This window comes from Canis aureus, chromosome 15, assembly GCF_053574225.1.
Source record: "Canis aureus isolate CA01 chromosome 15, VMU_Caureus_v.1.0, whole genome shotgun sequence".
NCBI classification, from domain to species: Eukaryota; Metazoa; Chordata; class Mammalia; order Carnivora; family Canidae; genus Canis; species Canis aureus.
Genome location: NC_135625.1, coordinates 58,312,877 through 58,339,655, shown reverse-complemented (window position 1 = coordinate 58,339,655; position 26,779 = coordinate 58,312,877). Strand labels below are relative to the sequence as shown.

Genomic DNA, 26,779 nt, shown 5'->3' with positions numbered 1-26,779 from the left:
ATTTTAATGGTCATTTTCAGATTATCAAATTAGAATAACTGCCACCTCTGAGAATCCAAATGATAGCAATTTAAAATATGCTTAGTGCTTTTCCCCCTTAGTATATAAATGGTCACTCTTACTGCCACAAAAAACTGCCAGAACACTACAGAGCTTCTGCTACTGTCACCACCATCACCACTGCCATCACTGCCTCTACACACCTCCACCCCAGGCCCTTGGTCTAGTTTTACATATTCTGGAACTTAAGTCTCTATTTGTGCATCTTCCAGTATCCAAAAAGGAGCAAAAACCAGGGATTAGCTATGATACAGTAAATGCCTGTTAAATTTAATTCTCACAAATAAAAGATTTACCATCCAGCAATCTAATAAAGTTACCAGATCATACGATTTGTGCAATCATATGATTTCACTTTTCAGGCATTCTAGTCTTGATTGCAACCACTTTGTGCCCAGTCATGCCATATGGTAGACACACTCATGTGGTTAAAAGGGATATGATTTTGGTCTATTGAGAATTACCTTGGGAGCTAAATGATAAAATGATTAGTGGTGCCAATGCATTCTCAGAAAAGCTACATAAAATCAGAATCCAGAATTTCTCTAAGGGAAGTAGACAAACAAGAACAGAGGTTAATCAAAAGCAGAGAACACTGGGGGTGCCCAGGTGGCTCAGTTGGTTAAGTGTCTGACTCGGTTTCACAGCTTAGGTCATGATCTCCGGGTCCTGGGATTGAGTCCTGTGTCAGACTTTGTGTTCAACAGGGAGTTTGCTCAGGATTCTCACTCTCCCACTGCCCTTCCCCCGTTTGTGTGTGCATCCTCTAAAATAAATAAATCTTAAAAAAAAAAAAAAAAAAGGAGAGAGCACTGAACTTGGGTTATCTTAAAGTTCTCTATCCAAAAATTTTTATTGCAAGGAAAGGGGAAGACAACAGGGTTTTCTACTGGTTCTGAAGTTTAAAAGTAAAATTGTTATATTCCAATATGGTTTTACATTCTCAATAAAAAAAGGAACCTAGATCCTGACCCTAGTTAGTTTCAAATTTGGAAAATACACATGTGCTGAAGTGAATTAAAGGAAAAACTGCAATGACACTCAATGGCTTTGTCACATCTAATTTAAGTTTAGAGATTACTTGTTTTTTACAGAGGTCAGAAATAGCCTCAGTATTTCTTTGGAGACATTATAGACAGAATATAAGTTTTGTTGACTTTTGGAGAGGTTGCATATTGACAATAAGAAGCCCTAGTTACTTGGGTCTTGTATGGTTAACAGTTATTTGGGCCGATTCCTGCATTCTTAGATAAAAGGGGCTCCAATTGTTTTAAGGAGGATTCTGTAAACCAGGAAAATATTAACATTTAAAAGGTGTTGTAGAAATTATAAGTCAATAAAGTCGATTACAAATAGTACTGATGACTAGGTTCATTCCTAGAGATTGGGATCTGGTCATCTTTTGTTATCTTCAAGTGATTCTGATTTACAGAAATGTCTGAAAAGAGCCACAGCAATGCACGCACTGCTAATAATCTCTGAGAAAGCAAATCTAAGTGATGTTTGATTTTAAGCAGAACTTGGAAAACTTTGAAAACGCTGCTTCTATTAAAAAAAAAAAAAAAAAAAAGGAATCACAGAACTTTGAAAAAAAAGTTCCTGTAAATGAGGCCGCCTAGACAGAACACTTCTTCACTAAATAAGTATTTGTTTCCAAAAGAACAGAGAATTACTTTAGTCTTTGTTTCCTGTATGCCTGATAAACCATGGGAATGACCACGCTTTTTCAAGGAGAGGACTCTCTGACAAAGACCTTATAATTTTGTCAGCTACAAAATAAAGAGTTTGAATTAAATTATTTCTAGGAATGTTTTTCTTTTTCATCTTTAACGTCAGAATTCTTACTCTCTTTTCCTTGTAAATTGCTGCTTTACTGTGAATTCTTTCTGGACCAAAGAACTAAAAGAATACTAAAATACCATGCATTTAATAGTATGTTAATATACCACAGAGAGGTTGTAACCTCATTATTAGTTGGAGTCAAACACTGACTTTGGATCTTGACCTTCAGGAGTATAATAAAGCCTATGAAGACTATAATATCTTTCTTACCATGGTGAGAAACAACTATCCTAAGTGCCTTGCACATCCCTCACTACATACTGCTTTCTCAGCTAAGACTATAAAATGTCAAAAGCAGAAGGCACATCCTTTTCCCAATTTCTCAGAAGGTTAAATAAGTGTATGTTTAAAAATGAAATACAATGGCCAACACGCACATGAGAAAATGCTCTGCATCACTGCATCAGGGAAATACAAATCAAAACCACAATGAGATACCACCTCATACCAGTGAGAATGGGGAAAATTAACAAGGCAGGAAACCACAAATGTTGCAGAGGGTGCGGAGAAAAGGGAACCCTCTTACACTGTTGGTGGGAATGTGAACTGGTGCAGCCACTCTGGAAAACTGCGTGGAGGTTCCTCAAAGAGTTAAAAATAGACCTGCCCTACGACCCAGCAATTGCACTGCTGGGGTTTACCCCAAAGATACAGATGCAATGAAACGCCGGGACACCTGCACTCCGATGTTTCTAGCAGCAATGTCCACAATAGCCAAACTGTGGAAGGAGCCTCGGTGTCCATCTAAAGATGAATGGATAAAGAAGATGTGGTTTATATATACTATGGAATATTACTCAGCCATTAGAAATGACAAATAACCATTTCCTTCAACGTGAATGGAACTGGAGGGTATTATGCTGAGTGAAATGAGTCAATCGGAGAAGGACAAACATTATATGGTCTCATTCATTTAGGAAATATCAGAAAGGGAGACAGAACATAAAGACTCCTAACTCTGGGAAATGAACTAGGGGTGGTGGAAGGGGAGGAGGGCGGGGGCTAGGGGTGAATGGTGATGGGCACTGAGGGGGGCACTTGACGGGATGAGCACTGGGTGTTATTCTGTATGTTGGCAAATTGAACACCAATAAAAAATAAATTTATTATTAAAAAAAAAGGAAATACAGCTTAGTTACCTTTCCGAAAATTTTTGATTTTGGAAAGACTGGAAAAAAAAGTTGTCACTTCAATGAATCTAAAATGATTAATCTCTTCAACATTTACAGAGCTCCTTCTTCAAGCAAGGCATTGTGCTTTGTGCTATCAAATACACACTAAGCCATAAACTGTCAGCTACAATGTAGAACTTGGCAGAAGAAAACTTAGGAATAGAGAGGAAGTATTATTGAGTCATAAATGGAAACAACTGTATGAAAAAGGCAGGGATTTCAAATTCACAAATACTTCAGAAAATACTGAATTAAATTGCTATAACATATTGTCCATTAACAGTAACTTACCTCAAGCTGATGTAGTAGAGCTTTTCCTTTTTTATTTATTTCTACCATCAATGTAAATATAGCAACTTTAATATCCTGTTCCACCTGCTTTTGATTTTGATTTACTTCAATTATCCTGAAAATTAAATGAAAGGGGGAAAAATCTAAAATCTAAGGCAGAAAATGGTCTTATAATATTTAAAATTTATTTTTTAATGTCTAACTTAGGCCAAATGTTTTCAACTATTAAAAGCTCGGCTATTTCTAGGGGTCCTTCAGTGTAAATGGACTTTCTGGAAAATGACACAGCAGAAATATAGTTCTTCTAAAAGACATAGTCATTTAATTCAATCTTAAAATCAAATGTGTAAAATTGTAAGAGAAAGAACACATTTTAAGAAAATATGGTTTGGAAAGATCATAATCAAAATCATCCAAGAAAATCAATACTTGGCCTAAAAAGGTGGACCAAAAAAAAAAGAAAAAAAAAAAAAAAAGAGTTATAAACAAGAAAACCAGGACTCTGAAAATGTTTGACTGTATCCACTGTAACTAAGCAGCAGGAAAGTGTAAATGTGTCACTCTCAGTCATCTTAACTGTAACAGCATTCATTATACCTGCACAGAGACAAAGAGAACAATAGTAGTTTGCTATTTTTAATAACACATTTTCTTGAAATAAGCAGCTAACTACTACTTATATTTCATCAAATACCATGTACTGTTTTTCCTTTGATTAGAGAAAATGGAATGCTGTTTTCATGGAGACTGAAATAGACAGAAAGAAAATACATAGCATCACACCAGAGCATCTTATAGAAGCAAAAGAAAATAATGGGCCACCTACTAAAGATTCCAAGATAAATTAAGTTTCATCTCTCCAGTCAGCTTCTCCAATAGTTACCCTCTAAAACTTAAAACCAATAGGGCAGAGATTTTATTCTCTGTTGCAAATTAATTGGCACCAATATTGGCTATAAGATCAAGAAACCCAGATAGATCTGAGAAGCAAACAACACCCCCCCGCACCACCCGCCATAATTTAAATCTTCATAATGGCTGAACAGGATGAAGAAAGGACGAGAAATGCCATGTTTGCACATGCATAAAAATAAATATCAAAGTAAGCCAGCCCAATAAATGTAATCCTTTTATAATCAGGTAGTCTACACAGATATGAGCAATTAGCACCTAATCCAGGGATTCTTTAAGTCTCACCACAATTCAAAAACCCAAATCGTTCCATTCAATAATGTATGACTTTGTAAAAACAGTATAAACCACTGACAGAAAGGTAAAAAAAAAAAAAAGAAAAAAAATGTGGAGCATTCACACTATCTGATTTGAAGACTTACTATAAAAAACTACAGTCATGAAGAAAGTTGAGTACTGGCAAAAAAGAAAAACACAATGGAACAGAATAGTGTTCAAAAGTAAACTTATACATATATGGTCAACTATTTTCTACAAAGGAGCCAAGGCAATTCAAAAGCAACAATATGGTCTTTTAAACAAAGGGTACTGGAGCAAATGGATGTCCATATGTTACAAAAAAGTGAAATTTGGCCTATAGCTCATATCATATACATAATGACAGAATAAGATAAAAGTCAAGAATACATTTTGTCAAGTGTGGATCTTTTACACAGAATTAGTTATTTTACAATTTTTACCATTTGCCACTTAGATGGTAGAAGCAACTAGAACTATCTGTCTTAATTATTCCATAATATCCTTTACAAATTTTTAACTACTTAAAAAACTTTTAACCCACCACTTACTCTATTTGGCAAAAACAGTATTGTGATTAGAATATGGTAAATGAAACAGTATTTGGTTAATACATTTGTTATATGAAAGAGGTAAAATGAACTGAGAGCTGGTAAGAAAGAATAATAAAAAGACAAATAGAACTGTTATCACGATTAATAAAAATGAGTATAATAATAATACTGAAGCATCAAGAAGAAGGTAAATTATGTTCAAGAATATCTTTAAAAGAGGGATCCCTGGGTGGCGCAGTGGTTTAGCGCCTGCCTTTGACCCAGGGCGCGATCCTGGAGACCCGGGATCGAATCCCACGTCAGGCTCCCGGTGCATGGAGCCTGCTTCTCTCTCTGCCTGTGTCTCTGCCTCTCTCTCTCTGTGTCTATCATGAATAAATAAATAAAATCTTTAAAAAAAAAAAAGAATATCTTTAAAAGAATTCATTTCAATCATGGAATTGCCTGGAAAAATTTCCTAATGTTCCACTTTAGCCATGCTCCAAAATGACAAGTATAACAGATTATGATGGCTTTCTTTTTCTTTAAAGATTTTATTTTATTTACTCATAAGAGATACAGAGCGAGCGAGAGGCAGAGAAGCAGGCTCCACACAGGGAGCCCGACGTGGGACTCGATCCCGAGTCTCCAGGATCAGGCCCTGGGCTGCAGGCGGCGCTAAACCGCTGCGCCAAACGCTGCGCCACCGGGGCTGCCCCATACGATGACTGGTCTTAAGGAAGAGGAACCACAAAAGACTTTTCCTCTATGCATAACATTCAAAGCCCATCTGCGGCCTCTTTTATTTAGGCTCCTTCTAAATAGCATTTCTTGATTTGTTTAGGCAGTGATAGGTCACTTTTGAATGCAAAAAAAAAAAAAAAAAAGTGAGATTGGTATTTCGTAGGTGTTGTAAAGGTTGTAATAGGTCAGTGTGTGTTTCAAAGGGATTTAAAAAAAGGTGGGGAAGGTTAGACAAATTCCTCTTCCATGTGGAGATTAGTGGTTTACTCCCCTAATCACTGACTTGTGAATATGAGCCTTCGGATAGTTGAGGAGGAGGACTCCTTTGGAAAGCAAAAAGTATAACAAGTAATAAGCAGAAACCATGTAAGTATTGTATCTGATAAGGAATAAAAGGTATGTGAAACTATTAAATGATCCCTGTCTCCTGGTGTCCTAAGATCTCCACCATATTGCAGTTAAAAGATGACAGGCCAGAGAAGGCATCTCAAAGTTTACCAATGCTTAAAAAAGCAGTTATTAAAAAAAAAAAAGCAGTTATATATATATAATCAAGTGTTAAAATATTTTACAATACCAGCAAAAATAGTTGATTTTGTTTTTAAATCCCTGTATTCCTTTAAAATTTGAAACACCAGATAGTTATAAATTTTCAATATCTGCTAGGTAAATGAGCCATTACTCAATGTAGTTTATTACAGTAACAGTTTTTGAAAAGAATGCTTTTCAGCCCAGTTTCCAGAACTTAAAAGTTTCTAGAGAAGTCTTATAAATTATGTGTTATTAGAGCCATCTAACAGCTTACCTAGGCTTATTTTCACCACCAGCTAAGTAAAATGTTCTAAAAGTGAATATACTTAATACATTACATAAAGATGATTTTTTTTTAATAATACCACAAATGTAAATGTACCTGTTTTGGATCTGATTTCCTGTGAATTTTATGTATTTTGTTTTTTCCATCAGTTTGGTAATTAGTGTATCTATGATCACTTTCTGATTCTGAAAAGCTTCTTCTATAAATTGGTACCTGGAAAGACAAGTAAACAAGCTAATTATTTCAAGCTAATATATCTAAAATGAGGAAAAGCCCCCAAATAGAAACTATTTAAGATATCATAAAAAACAAATAATCTTAAAAAAACCCTCAAATATATCCCTAGAAGGCAGGTTTTTCATGCTTTCCAAATTATCCCTAGGAAAGAGGGAGTCTTTATAAATATATTATTCATGGATACTCTAAATTAATTTGGAAATTTGGGAAAGATAAACATCATGCATGGTTTTAGCATCTTAGGTCACTTGGCCAACCTGGCAAAAAGTAATCACAGATATATCTAAGTAGATTTATTTATTATTTTACAATTTCATAACTAGGAAACGTTGATGCTGTAAACATACATTTTATTTTTTTTAAGATTTTATTTATTCATGAGAGACAGAGAGAGAGGCAGAGGGAGAAGCAGGCTCCATGCAGGGAGCCTGATGTGGGACTTGATCCTGGAACCTGGGGATCATGACCTGAGAAAGGCAGAGGTTCAACCACTGAGCCACCCAGGTGCCCCTGTAAACATACATACATACATACATATATATATATATATATATATATTCTAAACATATATTTTAAAGATCACTTTTAAGTTGTGCCATCATAGAGGTCACAAATATATGCCTTTGGGAAAAATGGGAAGAGTAAAAAAAAACAAAAAACAAAAACAAACAAAAAAAAACAACCTCTTGATGTTATAATGCCTTAAATGCAGTAAGCTTTAAGCAACATAAAATATAGCACTTTAAAAAATTTAACTTGGAAGTGAACATGATAACCCCTGACAAACCATGTAGATAACTCAAGAGTAGCTCCAGGGAAATAGTAATGTAGAAGATAACTGGTTTTATTAATTTTTCATAAAATGCATAAAATACGGTAATTTACATAATGTGGTTTAAAAGTACAAGGTCACTTAAATCACTAAATAGGGATGTCAGCATTAGAAAAAAAAGGGGGGAACACAGTTAATTATTCTGTTGGATTTCCTTTGTATATAATGCACTCTTCGGGACTGTGGTACAGTGTAACATTAAATGAAATGGTCAGAATTGTCACTCTTATCTTGTTCCTAAACTCCATCTAAAGACTTTGAATATTCTGGGCAGCCCAGGTGGCTCAGCAGTTTACCGCCGCCTTTGACCCAGGGTGTGATCCTGGAGTCCCACGTCCCTGGAGCCTGCTTCTCCCTCTGCCTGTGTCTCTGCCTCTCTCTATCATGAATAAATAAATAAAATCTTAAAAAAAAATAAAGACTTTCAATATTCTGTTATGATGTTTTCTAGTTCTTTTTACAGATAACCTTATCAGGTTTAGGAAATTTATTTAATTCCTAGTTTGCTAAGATAAGATCTTCTACCACACGTACATGTATATATACATAGATATATATTTTTTACAGAATGTTTCTTCTGTCTCTATTGAAATGATCATGTAATTTTTCCTTTATTCTTTTAATGTGATGAATTACACGAATGATTTTCAAATGTTAGATGAACTCAGTATACCTAAAACAAAGCCAACTAGGTTGCAATTAGATTGTCCAAAAATCACAATACTACTGTATTTGGTTTCCTATTTTATTTCTTAGAATTTTCATTCATTTCATGGACGAGACTAGTCATTTTTTTATTCCTCATAAGTTGGAGAGAATACATTCTTTCATCATTCTCTGGACAAGGCTGTATTAATTTAAGGTGTTATTTTACCTCCCCTATGTTGTTGATTCGTCCATTAAGTCATCTGGGTGTGTAATTTTCTTTGTGAGGAATTTACAAATCATGAATTTACATTAAAGGACTATTCTGGCTTTCTAGCTTATTTTATGCTAGTTTCAGTAAGATGTATTTTCTAAGAATTATTTTCTTTCAAGTAAAATTTTTCAAATCAATTGACAGATATTCTTTTCATAATTTTAAATGCTGTTAGAAGATGTACTGATGCTCCTCCTTTTAGCTCCTGGCATTGGTCGGGTGGGTCAGCTCTCAGTCACTCATAAAGGGATTTGTCAATTTACCAATCTTTTGAATGATTTGATTTCTGACATTATCTGCTTCATTAATGTCTGCATATGCTCATGGTGTCCTTTTCCCCACTTTAGGTTTATTCACTGATTTTTCTAATTTGAGATAAATGTTTGATACATTTACTTTTTTTATTCTTGCTGTCTAATATATACATTTCATGATCTATAGATCTTCCTCTCATATGGCCTTTACAATATATTTAGGATATTATTTCTAATATTCAGATAAAAGTATCTTCTAATATCCACTGGGATTTCTTCTTCAATGCTTTATTTACATTTATTTCTAACTGCTTATTTTGAAATAACTTTGAAGTTAAATCTGCCATGGTACAGAGAGGTATATCTTTACACAGCTTAGTTTTTTAAATAGACTCATCATAGCTCTTTAACACCGTAATAATCAGTATGCATTTTCTAAACACAGGGCATTGTTATGCAACCATATTATAACGATTAAGAAAATGGACACGGAGATCATTCTCTCACCTACTCTACACACCATATACCAGTTATACCATTTGTTTCAGTCATGTCCTCTAAATCATTTTCCCCTTCTAGTCCAGGCTGCAGTATGGGATCATGCTTTGCTGCATATAGCTTTCATATGAATTTCAGGTCTTCATTTTCAAATATATGGAGAATTTTCTCATCTATTATCTTCTAGATTTAACTGCATTGAGTTTACACCAAGACTTAATATGATTTTAACCCTCTGAAATTTAAGACTGTCCTAACATAAGCTCAATTAAAATTTTTTTTTCATGTTTGAAAAGAATGCACATTATTGGGTGCAGTGTTCCTTAATGTCCACATAGTCTTTAGGTTATTTGAATCTCGGCGGAATATCCTGATTTTTAAATCTGCTTGTTTTGTCAATTATTGAAAATGTCAACATTTCCCACCCTATGGATTGGTCTATTTGTTGTAAGTTCTGTTACTTTTTGTTATATATTTTAAGGCTATGGGCATACATATTTAGAACTGCTCTATCTTTTAAACGAAGAGACCCCTCTATTGGATAAAGTGTCCCTCTTTATCTCAAGGCACTTTGATATAACAGCTTGCCTCTGATTAGTGTTATGTGGTGTATCTTTTTCCATTATTCTTTCTACATACTTAGGTTTTAGGTGTTCCTCTTATAAAAAGCAAATGGCAGATTTTATATTCTTTTTCTTATCCAGGCCAAAAATCTTTTAATTTGGAACATTTTACCCATTTACAGTTATAATTACAAATATATTTACAGATTTACCAACTTACCAAGTCCTTATTAAATCCCATCTGTTCTTTGTTTTTCTTTTATGGCCTGTTTTTAGACTGCCTAATGATTCCACTTCCTCTCCCTGTTAACTTTGATAATCCTAGACACTTTTACTATTCTTTTAGTAATTACTCTAGGCATTACAAAATACAGATCTAGACTTATCATCTAATACTAATTTGTACTTTTTTATCATCTTCTACAACTATTCATGAGTCTTACGACATGAACTCCATATTCTCCCAAAACATCTATTGTGTAAATATACAAAAAACACTAAGACATTTTTGTTTCCTAAGTCAACATTTATTTAGATTTACTCATACCATTTTAATTGCTCTTCATTCCACCATTCATTAACTACCATTTCTCTTTTGCCTAGGTATACTTTAGTGAGGGTTACTGGGATTATCCCAGTTTATTTTATCGGACATGTCTTTCATTAATCTTCATTTTAAAAAAATGTTCAGAGTATAGAATTTTACTTTTGTAATTATTTTCTTTCTGTATTTAAAAAAAAATTTTTTTTTTATCCTGCTGGAGTTTTATGGCTTCCTAAATATGGGCTAGACAGCTTTCATCAGTATTACCACATTCTAAACCATTATATTCTGTCTTTAAATGTTGCTTCCTTCCCATTCCCTCTTTTCTCCTTCTTGGCCCCAGTTACACACTGTATTACTTCTACTTTCTATCTTTTTGTTTACCATGCTTCATTCTGGGTATTTTCTTACTTTCCTTCTAGTTCATTAATTCTCTTTTCCTGCTACATCAAATCTGTTACAGCCAATAATGAGTTAATTTCAGTTATGGTAATTTTCAATTCTGGACTTTCCATCTCATTCTTTATTACAGTTTTCATTTCTCCAACCAAATTTTCCATTTTGTCTCTTCAATATAAAAAGAGGTAGCCCTAAGGGTCTTTTTATATTATTTATTGTATCTGCCAGGTTTTGTTCATGTTGTCTAATCTCCTAGAATACTTGATTACTTCTAATTATGTGTTGGACCATTTTGCAAAGTTCATTACTGAATAAATCTGAGACACAGGATGATGTGTTTTCTCTTCAGGAAGGATTTATATTTAATTCTACCAGGTACATCTTGGGGCACCAGTATTATTTCAATTTACTTCATCTTTGGGTCCTGAAGAATTTGATGTTGAGGCTTCAGTCCCAGTCATGAACTATTGAGTACCAAATTCATCTTTACTTAAACAGTGTAGACTTTCAGAATTCCAAATCAAGGCAAGGAGGAGAAGCCTTCAACCCCTGTAATCTCTATCTTCTCATTCTCAGCCCTGTGGCCTATCAGAAGTCCTGGTAAATGCCTCAAAGAGGGGAAAAAAGCTATTATTTTTTCTCCCCACTCCAATCTGGCCTCGCAATTCTTTACTATTAAGCTCTAGATTTTTTATCAACGACTTCTGTATTTTGTCCAGGTATTCTAGTTATCCTCACTGGTATGGTTTGGTCCAAATTATCTAGTCTGCCATTACTGGGACCTTAGATCATTTTTTCCCTTTTTCTTTTCTTTTTTAGTTTTTACTTAAATTCCAGTTAGTTAACATATGGTGTATTAGTTTTAGTTGTATAATTTAGTGATTCAACACTTATATACAACACCCAGTGCTCATCACACCAAATGCATACCTATCATCTATTTAACCCATCCCCTCACCCACTCCTCTAGTAACCAATCATCAGCTTCTGAGCCTAGATCATTTTAATCAATTTTGTTTATATTAATCAGAATCTTACTATTTAAATAAATCAGTGGCTGCTGACTCAAATGCCTATGGGAGGTCAGATTTAAAAATAAGCTTCCGCAGGAATTATAATGAATTGGGAAACCCATGCCTCATTCTACAGAACACTGAAGTGAATTCCACTCAATGCTGATAAGAATATGGGGCCATGACCGTAACAAGTTCCATTTTCTCAAAAACCCAAAGATCCAATTTTTTTTTCTTAAGGTAAAATCTCCTCACTTTACAACACTGGCAACAAATTCCATTTATTTTCAAATAGTGTGCAGGCCAGTGGTTCTCAATTCAGGGTGATTTTGTTCTGCAGGGCATTTGGCAACATCTGGAGACATTTTCGGTTGTCACAACTAGGATGATGTCACTGGAATCCAGTGAATATAGGTCAAAAATGAACCTAAGCACCATACAATGAACCTGAAGCAACCCCCAGCCAACAAGTATCAACAGTGCCCAAGTTGAAAAATACTGGAACAAGCCAACATACTGCTGGCCAAAAAAACTTTATTTGTTGACTGCCATTTGGCTGGGGTTCCAGCAGTCCTTTATTTCTCATATAGCTTATTATAAATGTGTGTCTATAATTAAAGATGTCAGTACCTATGCTCTTTATGCTCTAATAACTGGCAGTCCCGGCATGTCAGTTTGTCACATGTTTCACAGTAAAGCTTTAGCTGTTCCTTCTTATGAAAAGGACAAAACACTGGTCGCTGACTGGTCACACCCACTGCCTCTGTAGAAATAATGGGAGGCAAAAAGAAGAAAATTAATGTAAGTGAATACTACATAATTATTAGATTGTTTTAAATTTGAAACCATTGATATATAAAAGAGCTATAAATAGTTCCACCAACACCATCACTACTACTAGGCTTTATATATATTAAAGTAGCATTGTACGGTGACAGATGGTAGCTACACCTGTGGTAAGCAGAGCATAATGCATAAACTTGTCAAATCACTATGTTGCACATCTAAAACTTATGTAACATTGTGTGTCAACTATACTTTCAATTAAAAAAAGAAAAAATATATTATGTATTCTCAGCATTTTAGAAGGAAAACATAAATAAGTTTTTCTTTCCAGAAATTCAAATTAACCCAGGAGAAAAAGAAAAGTATGTAGTTAAAAATATGCTTTCTGTAATTAATAAGTCTTTTTTCTTTTTTTTTTCTTTTTTTTTTTTTTTGTAATTAAGAAGTCTTAAGAAAATAGCCCAGGTTAAGTGAGTGTGAACCAACTAGATGTTTTCTACTCAAAATATGGGAGAAGATGGTTTTAAGTGGAATTCAGAAATATCTAATAAAAATGTATAAAGAAAAAAATGTATAAAGAATGTGATGAAAAACTTATTTTCCCACTTTTGTAAAAATCCTTCCAGAGGATATCCATTAACACAGAAATAATCATAAAGTTTTCACTACATACTATTGTCCTCCATATAACTTTAATTTTCTTTCTTTCTTAAGAAAGAAAGCAGGGTTGGGGGGTAGAAGGAGGGAGAAACACAATCTCAAGCAGACTCCATGACCAGCATGGAGCCCAATGGGGGCTGGATCTCACAACCTGAAGACCACAATCCAAGCCAAAATTGAGAGTCCACACTTAATTGACTAAGCCACCCACGTGCCCCAGCCATATAACTTTTTAATGAGCAATGCTTATGTTATAATGTTAAATTAAAAAAAGAATACAAGTAAATGTAATGATTAAATATAAATACCAGTTATTTCACTAATAATTATAGGTGAAATCCAAACATTTCAGAAATAATTCCACTTTCAGCAATAACCACCACTATTAGTAGCTTGGTATATGTTCTTCTGGCTGTTTTTCTATTTATATTTAACTATATACATTAGTAGGCACTTTGTTTTATAAAATTAATAAATGACACAAACTATCTTATAAGATTTCTTAACTCTTAGATACCTTTCTTATTTTGAGAGACAGCATGCATTCACACACACACTTGAGCAGAGGAAGGTCTGAGGGAAAGAGAGAACCTCAAGCAGACACCACCACACTGAGTGTGAGGCCAATATGGGGCTTGACTCACGACCCAGAAATCATGACCTGAACCCGAAATCAAGAGTCAGATGCTTCACTGACTGAGCCACCATAGTGCCCCTCTTAGATACCTGTGTTAGTAAATATGTTGACTTATTTATTAACTGCATAGTATTTCATCAAATGATATAACCCCTGCATTGTTTCTCATTTTTTAATATTGTATAATGCTGAAATAAACATATAAAAGTATAAGTCATTGATTAATGTTTCCACAGATCAATTCCAAGTAGCACAACTGTTAGGTCAAAGGGTGATTTCTACAAACATACATGATCCTAAAAAAAAAACTTGTACCAATTTGTATTCTTAACAGTGTAGAGTGGCTATTGCCTACATTACTAACAGTGTTTTGTCAGTACTTTTAATCTTTGCCAATCTCACAGAACAAAAAAGATTTCAATATCTTTAGACATATTTCTTTAATAACTGAAACTGGACAACTTTTCACACTCATCAACCATTTGTATTTCTTCTAAGAATTGTCTGTTCACAACCTCTGCTATTTTTTCCAAGTGTCTTTCTTACCAATTTGCAGACACATTTGATACATTGCTTGCCAAAGATTTTAGAAATATTTTCTCCAGTCTGACTTGATTTATGTCATTTTCCCAAAAAGATCTTTAAAACATTTTACAGAAAAACGAATCTGGTTTTATTTTTTATGACTTTAGTTTTAGAGAACTGCTTCTAGAAAGGCTTTTTCCTAATTATAAAAAGGTTTTTTTTTTTTCCTTAGAGTGAACTTACATGGTTTCTCCTTTTAATATAAATTTTGTGTTTATCTAAAATTTATTTTCATATAGAGTTTACCCTTGAACAACACAGGTTTTAGGTGCCTGGGTCCATACACATGGATTTTTCTTGATAAAAAACAGTATGGTTACTATAAATGTATTTTCTCTTCCTTTTAGTTTTCTCAACATTTTCTTTTCTCTAGCTTACTTTGTAAGAACACAATATACAATACACAAACATACACTTCTTACAAAATGTGTTCTAGGGTACCTGAATGACTCAGTTCATTAAGCATCTGACTTCAAATCAGATCATGATCTCAAGCCCTGGGATCTAGCCAGCATCAGCTCCCTGCTCAGTGAGAAGTCTGCTTGTCTCTCTACCCCACCCCCCACTTGTGTGCACATGCCTGTGCACTTGCACTCACACATACTATCCCTCCCAAATAAAGCTTTTTTTAAAAAAGTGTATTAATTGACTTTTACCAGTAAAGTGGTACTGGTACTAATAGTAGTTAACTGTAAAGTTCTGAAGAATCAAAGGTTTACAAAGTGGATTTTTGACTATGCAGGGATCAGCATCCTTAAGCCTCATGTTATTCAAAGGTCACCTGTACTAACAATATTTACAAAAACCTTATGTTGTATGCCAGCACGTAGAAAGAGTTCACGGACTCACATTTTCTGATCATAATAAAACTATACAGTTGAAACAGGAAACAAATAAAAAATCCAAGCAATGGGAACACTTTTGTTTTCCTTTTCATGAATTCTTAGATTCATAATAACCAGACTGTTAAGGAATTTGCTTTTTGCATTTAATATACATTATGGCCTCCTTTCCATATCATTATTTATAATGCACCAAAGTAATAAATAACACAAAATTCATAAGTCTAGGATTCAGAACCATAAATGCAGAATACTTAGATTTTTTTTTTTTTTAACTAAGTAGGTTCTACACCCAATGTGGGGCTTGAACTCACAACCTGGAAATCAAGAGTTGCATGCTCTATCACCCGAACCAGCCAAGTGCCCCCATAAATGCAGAGTATTTAAAATATAATAGAAATCAAAGTGGCAAATTATATCAAGCTTTAAACATTTATAATTCTACAAAAAATAAATATCAAGTATTTATGTCAAGGAAGTTAGTATTAGAACTTTAAAATAAAACTAAGGTAAGCTGGGAGAAATTAAAGAAAAATAATGAGCTAAAGATATATATAAAATATAATTAGATAAATTTCAGAGCAAATGTTTCTATGGATAAAAACAAAAAGATAACCTACATCTAGTCAGATCCAAAAATAGGCAAAAATGCATAAGACTCATATGAGTTGGAAAGAAGGAAAATAACTGGAGAAAATTAGCAATATAGTAAAAGACTATTAAAAGCACAACACATCAAGACCAAATGCAATTAATTCTAGCAATGCAAAAATGGCTCACTATTATAATGTGAATATCCTAACAGCTCCCCTGTACCCTTCTCCTTAATGTGCATGTCATGTAGGCATCACAATAAATAGAGTGACCATATATCTTTAGTTGGCTTAGGTCATTCTAGTTTGTGCCTACTATCCAACAATAACTATAGAGCTTCTGATTTAGGTAATTAGAATATCCTATCACCCATTTATAGACTTCCTTTACTTATTGAAGAATTTGGATCCCGACTCAGTCATCCTTCTAGTCCTCAATGTCATCATCACTCTGGATGATTTAGAAGTCCACATCGATTACCACAAAAAAACAAGGCTCTCAAACTTTCTCATCTCCGGAGAACTAAAACTCCATTAGAGCTCCTTACATCATGGTCTCACCTTAGACTTTTGGTGGCCCATAAGTGCTCCATTTCTATAATCATAAATTCAAACATCTACTCTAATAACTTCAACTTTCTAACCTTCCAACTACTCTCCTGGGGCTCAATGATTTCTAGGTTCTTAATAATTTCTTTCATTATCAACTGACACCATCAATTTCATTTCCTTTATACTGTGGAGGCCGAGAACAATTAAGGCCATCCCACCTAAAGTTTAGCATTAGCACAAGTACAGCCATCTTAGGCCCCTGTGAATAAGAGCTGAACTGTATGGGAAAAACTGCAGAATGTCCTCAATGTCCTCGGCAGGGAATCCCATATCAGAAAGACAACAGAGCCCACACCTGTGGTAGAAAGTCCCATATTAGAATGATAACAGAGGCAATGCCCTTGAAAGCCCCATATCAGAATGTAAACAGAACTTGAGAAATTCCTCCACCCCTTCTGAAAATCCCCTAGACCAGCCTATAAAAAACCCAGCTGTAACCCACTTCGAGGTCCAAGTCCCTGCTCCCCAGTGTCGGGTATACTTGGACCCAAGCTCGAGCTTGCTAATAAACCCTCGTGCGCTTGCATTGGTGTTGGCTCCTTGGTGGTTTCTCGGATTCGCAATCTTGGGCACAACAATACAGTTTAAAAAAAAATCCTTCATTTAGTAAATGCCATTATTTTTACCTCTCACTCTATTGAACTAATCCAACACCTATCTAGATAACCCCAATCCTAGATAAGTTCGATTCTTCTCTATACCTACAAGTACACTGCTGAGGCCTGATGGAGGAAGTTTTATTTATTTATTTATTTTTTTTTTAAAGATTTTTGTTTATTTACTCATGAGAGGTGGAGGTGGTGGACAGAGGGAGAAGCAGGCTCCCCTGAGAGAAGGGAGCTCGATGTATGATTCGATTCTAGGACCCCAGAATCGTGACCTGAGCTGAAGGCAGACGCTTAACTGACTGAGCTACCCAGGCACCCCCCGAGGGAGGAAGTTTTAAGGCCTGTTAATGCAATGTAACATTGATGCTACCAAACAGTTTCTGAAGCTGGAGCTCTCTTTTAACTGGAGTCATTTCAAGTATTCCCCACATTCCTTACCTTTTAATCCTATTTCCTCTGCTCTGTTTTTCAATAGATGGCTGAATTCACAAAAAAAGAGACAAGTCTTTCTAGCACTAATCTATTTAATTTATCCGAATCTATACTTGGCCTCTTCTCTTTTTGTCTTTTCCTCATCAGTGTCCTCAGAAATTATAATCCCACTTCCCTTGTCACCAGACTCCTAGCCTCATCTCTTATTCCTCCTTCCCCTGAATCTTACTCTCCAGCTATATTCAACTGTCTCTCTCTCTAGATATTTGTGCATGTACTTCAGTTTTCCCCACTCCTCTCCTTCCTGTGATAAAACTCTATTTCTTCTTCAAGCCCCAGATTTTGCTTCCAACCTAAATCCCCAAATCTTGAGTTTGGGGCTTCTTTCATGTGCTTCTACAGAACTTATGAGGCCAATTTGTTTGTAGCTTTCATCATACTAATAACTCCTGTGGGGCAAAATTATCTGTTTTATTCACTTTCCATCTCTAATGCACAGCAAAGTTCCTCGAATACAGAATAGATCTATGAATACTGGTTGACTTGAATTAAAGGCAATAAAGCAAAAATTAAAACCAAAAAATAATTTTTTAAAAACTATATTAATGAGCCATAAAAACAAATGAGGTGTGATAAACACTACAACAGATAAAAGCTGAAAATATTGTGATATAAGTCAGACAACAAAGGACAAATACTATTTGATTCCACTTGCAGAAATAAGCAAATTCGAACAGACAGATTAGAAGTCCACGGGGCAGAGGAAAGTGGGGAATAAGCATTAATATTTAGTGGGTATTGTTTCTTCCTGAAATGACGAAGAAACTTTAGAAACAGGCAGTGGTGACAGCTTCATAACATTGTAAATGCCATTAATGCACTGTACACTGATAAAATGAATGTGTATATTAATGAATTATACACTTAAAAACGGTTTAAATGGCAAGTTTTAAGTTACATATATTTTACTATAATAAAACAAATTATTAGTAAACTTTACATTTTAAGTCATACAATAAAAACTGAGAAACTGTAAGTCACATAAAAGGCAGAGCTTCTTTAGTTATCTACATATCAAATATCATGAAACAGGTTTACCATAATGGTATCAGGCTTATAAATTTTAATTAAGCCCACCTCTTGTCATACCTTAGAAATAAGAGAAGTAATGAGAGAAGCTAAAAAAGTTTAAAAAGCAACTTTTTTTCCTTCCATTTCCTATACATTTACACCAAATTATATAGCATTTAAAGGAAAAGGGGGATTGGGAGTATGAATAAATATAAGGCAGAAAGATTTTATATCTACTCATATTTAACAACATTTCTAAGTCTTCAAATTTCAATTACAATACAGACCTCCTTATATTAAAAAACAAGAATGCATTTAACACTTACAATGGTATCAAAACAAAGCCAGGAAAGGAAGATAGAAAAGAGGAGGAAGGTTAGAGACCAAAAGAGATTAAAGCCAGTTTATTACCTGGAGATACTTCCTCCTTCTGTCTTACAGTGTGGTCTTTTGTGAACTTCACTCTTTGATGAGCTCTGATGCATGTCTTGCAGAGCCACTCAACACATTCTACACAAAACCCATTAGCTTCTGCATTGTCCTCACAGCTTGTGCATACCTAATAAGAGAAACATGTCACATCAATTTTTAACAAAAACAAAAAGGTGGTCAAAAAACTAGTCATATATTGGGACGCCTGGGTGGCTCAATGGTTGAGTGTCTGCCTTTGGCTCAGCGCATGATTCCGGAGTCTCAGGATCGAGTCCTGCATGAGGCTCCCTGCATGGAGCTTGTTTCTCCCTCTGCCTCTCTTTCTGTGTCTCTCATGAATAAAGAAAAATCTTAAAAAAAACAAAAAAACAAAAAAAACTACTAGTCATATAAAAATGATATACCACTCATACTGGACTCTATCAGCTATCCTGACAGTGTTTGTAAATTTAAACTGACATGTTTTATTTTATTTTTTTTTTAAGAGTAAGATTTATTTATTTATTTATTTATTTATTTATTTATTTATTTTTATGACAGTCACAGAGAGAGAGAGAGGCAGAGACACAGGCAGAGGGAGAAGCAGGCTCCATGCACCAGGAGCCCGATGTGGGATTCGATCCCGGGCCTCCAGGATCGCGCCGTGGGCCAAAGGCAGGCGCCAAGCCGCTGCGCCACCCAGGGATCCCTAAACTGACATGTTTTAAATTATAAACATATGAAATGGAAATACGGCATTGTTCTTCATTCAATATATCAAATATTCCAGGCACTACGTTAAGGTACAATGATGGAAAAGCAAACATGGGTCCTGCCCTTATGATACCAAGTCTTGTGGATAGGAGTGTGGGTTGATATTCCAGTTGCCCGCTTACTAGCTAAGTAGTCTTGGGCAGGTTACTTAGAATGCTTATCTTTAAAGTGAGGTTAGTAACAGATTTTATTCAGTAATAGTGAAATTAAATGTGAGGCACACAAACACTTACTGGAAAAATCACATTAATAAATAATTACAAACTGAGGAGTACCACAAAGGAAAGGTATGAGAAGCTATAAAAGCACATGATAGGGGAAAGTGATCTCATTTTAGTGGGGTTGGAGTCCTGGAAAAAGCGAGAGATTACCCAGGCAAGGCTTTCTCTAAGGAGATCATATTAACACAAAGATATGAAAGTTGAGTCATCAATTACTGATGAAAAGACTTCTAGGCAGCGAGAACAGCATGTACAAAAGCCTCTGGCAAGGAGAGGACAGCAGGTTCAAAGTACTGACAGAAAGTATGACTTAAGTGCAGAGATCAAGGCGAAGACTGGCAAGAGAAGCAGCTAGGGGCAAGGCAGGCAGAGGGGCCAGATGAAGCATGATCACATGGCAATTTTGGTCCTTGTCTGAGGAAGTCCCCCAAAAGCTTTTAAGTGACATGGCCAGACTTGCAATTTTAAAAATTACTGTCACTGCAATATAGAGAACAGATTAGAAAAGGGGCAAGTGCTTTCTGCAGAGACAAGAGGCTTTTTCAGTGGTTTAGGTGAGAGTGGGTGCACATATGAATGAATGAGGAAGATTGATAATAAAATGGCTTCAGAGGATGCACTCAAAGGGAGGTGAAGAAGGGATAGCTCCTTTGTTTCCAGCTTGTGTAACTGTGTAAAGGGTGGCATTATTCTCTCTGACGAAAGGTATTAGAAGTATATATAAGCAGTCTTCATATGCTAGGGCAAAAAAAATTTCCCTGTCAGTAGTGCTTTACATTAGCCAAATTCCAAATACCCGTATAACATTTTCCTTAATTCAAGCCTGCCTTTTCTCAGCTCTCATCATCTTTAGCTTTTCTAATATCATTGACTCCTACACTTCCCAGAAATCCTTTGGATCTCTTGATACCTCCATATCCTCTTATCTCCCTGATTGCCCTCTGGATCCCATCCCCACACTTCCTCTGATTCTGTACATTTTTATTAGATTTGAGGGCTGTCTCATCCATACTCCCTGCCTTAGCTTCAGCTATCCTGTCTTTAAGGATGTCACCTAAAATTTAATCTCCACACTATAGAAAGAATGAGGAATCCCTAGAATATGAAGTAAAATAAAAAAGCAAAGTGGAAAGTATATCATGCTCTTCTAAGAAAGATGGAGATGGGTGAAATGACATTTGCTAATATTTTTAAAATAACAAAATTACTTAAAATTACATAAAATATTTTAAATGGAAGAATAAAGGAGATTAAATGGCTACCTATAGGATAGAGAAGAAATAAGGTATATGGGTAGGTTAAACAGCAATAGAAGCTTGAGTTCTCTCAATACACTGTTTTATAGATTTTACTTTAGAACTATAGAAATGTTATATATATAGTCCTAAAAATTTAAATTTAAAAAATTAAATCTCTAAAAACCAAAAGCAAATGAAACAAATGAATCTGCCTATCAAGTGGTGGCTTAAACATTCAGAGAATTATTTATTTCAAGTAACTTTAGAATATTACACTGAATGTTAACTAATACATTTTTTTTTAAAAAATTGAAAAAAAAATACGGATTTGATTGACTATTTCCTATGCATACATGTAAGTAATTGCTGTCTTCCTTGCTTTCTATTTTGACAGAAACAGCTCTATAACTTCTACTTTCAGTACCAACTCTATTCTTCCATAGTCTTACTCCACAAACCATATTCATGCTGAGCTGGTTCCATATTAGATTCTTTTCTTTTTTTTTTTTAGATTTTATTTATTTATGCATGAGAGAGAGAGAGAGGCGGAGACACAGGCAGAGGAGAAGCAGGCTCCATGCAGGGAGCTAAACCCCTGAGCCGCCAGGGCTGCCCCCATATTAGATTCTGACAAAAGATGGTGCTGGAGGAGGACTGCAGTGTCAGAGGAAGAAGGTACTTCATCATCTTAGTTGTCTATTTGCTTGCATTTTCTGTGTATATCACGCCAATCCATGAAACTTCACCCCGGTGATAGCAAGTGTATTCCCACAGTAGCACTTAGCCCTGGTTTGCAATGTTGTTAATCCTAACAGAACCAGCTTTGGAGATACTACCACCACAGGCCTACTCCTGCTCTGCTAAGCTCTGTGGTCCCAGGGCCAAAAGCTCAGACACCAACATGAGCTGAGCCAAGCAGCCTCTTCAGATGTTTGAACTGATGTTCTACAAGACCCTTCTTCTAACTTTGACTCTCTTTGTTCTCTGAGCTGCTTCTTTATAGTTGCTAGCTCTATGATACTTTAAGTATTTTTTATTCTTTCAGTAAACAGGTTTATATCTAGTAAACAATTCTTAATTTTAAGAATTAAGATAGTTCCTGATTGTACCAAAACTGATACAATATATCCTATAACATATATATATTTCAAGAAAACAAATAATGATGTCAATGTAATTAAGAACCAAGTTTTCCAATGTCAGATTAAGTGAGATAAAATAAAAAAAGACCTACAAATCTAAATTGGACTTATAAATATCAATATGGTATAGTGGTATATTTGCTTTTTCTTTCCTAGATAGGCTGCTTGTATATTTTCAGCAATTAGACACCCATTACCTCACATGGAAGCACATTTTATTTATGGAGAGTACACTATTGAGCCAAATGAAATCTATTTCTCTTCTTAAGGTCTTCTAGCTACAAGAATCTTAGAAATAGATGTTATATCCTCTTCTCAGTCACTTCTCATGAGTCAATCAAGCTATCAGTTTGCTTAGGAGTGGAACACATTCACATTTGATAATCACAGACTTTATTCCCACTGCTGAATTTGAGTTTTCAGCACATCTATGATTCTCCTGATAATTGGGCAGTCTTCTTGGTACTATGCACATGACAGGGCAGGGAAGGGGAACAGTGAGCCTTCTGTGATCCTCAGCAGGGTCAAGGTAGAACCTCAAAGACTGGCTGCACTGGAGATGATTCTGGTCATCCTATGGGAAAGCCCAGAAGGCATAGCTACAACCCTTATTTCTCACATACTCTATAGGACACCAGGTCAAACTATTAGTTCTGTGGAAAAAATAACAGCAACAGAAACATGACTTTGGACATTTGGGATCACATAAAACGAATAATTGTACACTGAATTTTTACACTATCATCTGGTGGTTTTGGCTCTAGGGGGGACATGGTTTTAATTTTTTTGGTATAGCCACTTGCTGTCAGAGCTTCTCGGGTCATTTCTCACATTTTTGCTCCAGAAATCTGTTCACTTGGTTAATACATTAATACAATAAGACTAAACTTGCTTACTTTTCTGTTAAAAATTTGCACCATCACTTCTCTAAAATCCTAGCCTTCTTAAAAACATTAGTTTCCTTACTAAGCTTAACAGTTTTCTATCATCTAATACTTACTTTGTATTCTGTTTATCCCCTTCCCTGACACTTAAAGATTTCAGAGACTCTCTCTATTGCCGGTCCTTAAAATTTCATGTGTTTGAGGTCGATGAGCTTCTTAATAAAAAGATGCTTTAGAGAGGATCCTTTGCCTGTTCCCCAGGAGACACTATGTGGCCTAAATTCAAGACCAAACCTGATGGACTTGTTTATTCTTTTTTATTCAAATGTAATTAACATAGTGTTATATTAGTTTCAGGTGTACAATTTTATGATCCAACAATTCTATACATCACTCAGTGCTTGATATAGTTAAGTGCAGTAGCTTCTCTTTTTTCAGTAAAAAGTATTTGCTAAATCATTCTCCTGCAAGGCCTAGAAATATGACCAACTCAGTGGTGATGAGTACCCTTGGCACCCATACTGTGATCTCCAGATAGATAGCATTTCCAGCTAAAAGGAATCAAAGCCCCTAATATCTTGTGAAAAGAGAAAAAGGAAGGGAGACAGCAGTGACTACTGCAATTGTATCAGAATGACTCAGGAATCAATGTGAGGCTCCTTTTGCCAAGATGGCACAATTTGAGCATCAATAAGAACAACTACTACAACACATTTTGGGTTAAAAATCCATTAATTCGGGATCCCTGGGGGGTGCAGCGGTTTAGCGCTTGCCTTTGGCCCAGGGCGTGATCCTGGAGACCCGGGATCGAATCCCACATCGGGCTCCCAGTGCATGGAGCCTGCTTCTCCCTCTGCCTATGTCTCTGCCTCTCTCTCTCTATCTCTTTCTGTGACTATCATAAATAAATAAAATTTTTTAAAAAATCCATTAATTCACAATAACACACACACACACACACACACACACACCCACTTGTTAGTCAACCTCTGAAGAATGCTAAGAAACTAGGTTACTACTCTAAAAATCAGCAAATAGGGGATCCCTGGGTGGCGCAGCGGTTTAGCGCCTGCCTTTGGCCCAGGGCGCGATCCTGGAGACCCGGGATCAAGTCCCACATCGGGCTCCTGGTGCATGGAGCCTGCTTCTCCCTCTGCCTATGTCTCTGCCTCTCTCTCTCTTTCTCTCTCTCTCTCTGTGACTATCATAAAAAAAAAAAATTTAAAAAATTAAAAAAATCAGCAAATAAAGGAAAAATAAATCAAGTGTTTAATCTACCTTTCCTTTATAACCAAAGAATAAATGAAGGAAGCCTTTGGTTTCTCTTCCAGTTAAGAAAAACAGGGGAAATAACAGAATGAGAATGTCACAATTTTCCAAGACCTAATATAATATGGGATCATGGCAGTGATAATTAATGGCCACTGATATCAGAAAAAAGAAAGAGAACCCAACTCCTATCCTGATTGAAGTACACTCAGACATATGGATGAAAGTATTTTTTTTTAAATATTTTATTTATTTATTCATGAAAGACACAGGTAGAGAGAGAGGCAGAGACACAGGCAGAGGGAGAAGCAGGCTCCATGCAGGGAGCCTGACGTGGGACTCGATCCTGGGTGTCCAGGATCACACCCTGGGCTGAAGGCGGCACTAAACCGCTGAGCCACCAGGGCTGCCCAGATGAAAGTATTCTTACACCACCACCCCCTCACCCAATGGAACCTGAAACTAAATCAGTCTCTACATTTTTATTGCCAGTATACATAAGTGACTTTATGAAGATGGTCAGCAAAATGCAGAATAAGGCTAACTTTACAAGACTAAGACCCAGTTTATCTAATAAATAGGTTAAAAGGGAGGAAAAAGAAAGCCAATAAAGTGAAAAGGTAATTTGAGATTAATTAAAATATAGGGTTGAGATGTCAATTGTGTAGACCTTATTGGATCCTTACAAACCACTGTTTTAAAAAAAGAAACCACAACAATTAGATACATTATCACTGGATGTTTGATATATTAAGGAATTACTGTAATTTTTTTTACATATGAAATTAATGTTTTTAAAACTTATTTTCCCATAGAAAATGACTTATGGGTTAGAGGATATAATGTCTGGGAATAACTTCAACAAAATATAATGTGTGGTGTGGTCAGGTGGAGGGTGCTGTCAGGTTAAACATAAAACAAGAATTGATTACTACTAAGCTAGGTAACCTGTACATGGGAGTCAAGTGAAACTGTCCCTCTCCTGGTAATGCTTAAAATTATCTGTAACAAAAAGGTTTTAAACTTCTTCAGCTAAAAACTTTCCTCAGAGCTCCAGTTTGACCATGGATGACATTACCTTAGTCTTATAGGCAAACTCAATCATATTCAAAACCAATTCTCTAACTACTTCTCTGCCCCCTTTCTCTCTGTGAAAAGCACCACCATCCTACTAATGGGGTTCCTCTCACTTCCACATCCAATCAGGTATATCAAGCCCTGTGTGGACTTCTTCCCTTCCTTTCCTTATTGCCACCAGACTAGTTCAGATCTCTCTATCTTTGCCTAGTGCTTCCTTCATCCCACATTATCATCTCTCCCATCTTCATGGGATATTCCCATGAATATTCCCATGATATTCCCATGAATAGTCCCAAAATATTCCTCCAAGTACCCTATTCCTGAACCAGGTTTAACACCCTCCCCCTCACTTATCTACAGCAAACATGTCAATTTGGACTTTGTCTCTAGTTTAATGGATCATAACTTCTTCCTATTATGTTTCTGTGACAAAAACAGAGTAACTAAACTTACCAAAACTAATATTATACAGAGGCATAAAGCAGCCTCTTAAATGTGTCCTTCAGATTAGAATCCCTTCTATTCTCTGGGGTATCTGGGTGGCTCAGCAGTTGAGCATCTGCCTTTGGCTCAGGGCATGCGTGATCCCGGGGTCCAGGGATCAAGTCCCACTTCAGGCTCCCTGCATGGAGCCTGAAGTTCCCTGCTTCTCCCTCTGCCTGTATCTCTGCCTCCCTCTCTCTCTCTCTCTCTCTCTCTGTCTCTCATGAATTAATGAATAAAATCTTAAAAAAAAAAAAAAGAATCTCTTCAATTCTCATCTTATCATCAATTCATATTGGATAATAACTACTCTGTTGATTATACTACTTTACTTTTGAATTTTCTGGACTGAGCATTCACATGCATTACTACAGTTCATCTGATAAAGTGATGTAACTAACAAAGTATATCTAGTATAAATATAATCACATATGAAGCAAAGTGACACGACAATCTGGAAGACAAAAAAGAAAAATCACTGGTATTCACAGGGGAACTTTCAGAGGTCTTAAGTACTTCACACT

The 26,779-nt window shown here is 35.6% G+C and overlaps 1 protein-coding gene across 2 annotated transcripts in view; it reads right to left on the bottom strand.

Moving 5' to 3' along the window:
* The window catches only part of TRIM24 (tripartite motif containing 24), a 99,767-nt gene that overhangs the window by 33,640 nt on the left and 39,348 nt on the right, over window positions 1-26,779 (bottom strand). For both annotated transcript variants that reach the window (XM_077850073.1, XM_077850074.1), the window contains exons 3-6: window positions 19,165-19,312; window positions 12,558-12,690; window positions 6,765-6,881; window positions 3,366-3,480 (exon numbers count right to left, since the gene is read on the bottom strand). In XM_077850073.1, the coding sequence (XP_077706199.1) occupies window positions 3,366-3,480; window positions 6,765-6,881; window positions 12,558-12,690; window positions 19,165-19,312 (513 nt within the window). The remainder of the gene's footprint in view (window positions 1-3,365; window positions 3,481-6,764; window positions 6,882-12,557; window positions 12,691-19,164; window positions 19,313-26,779) is intronic.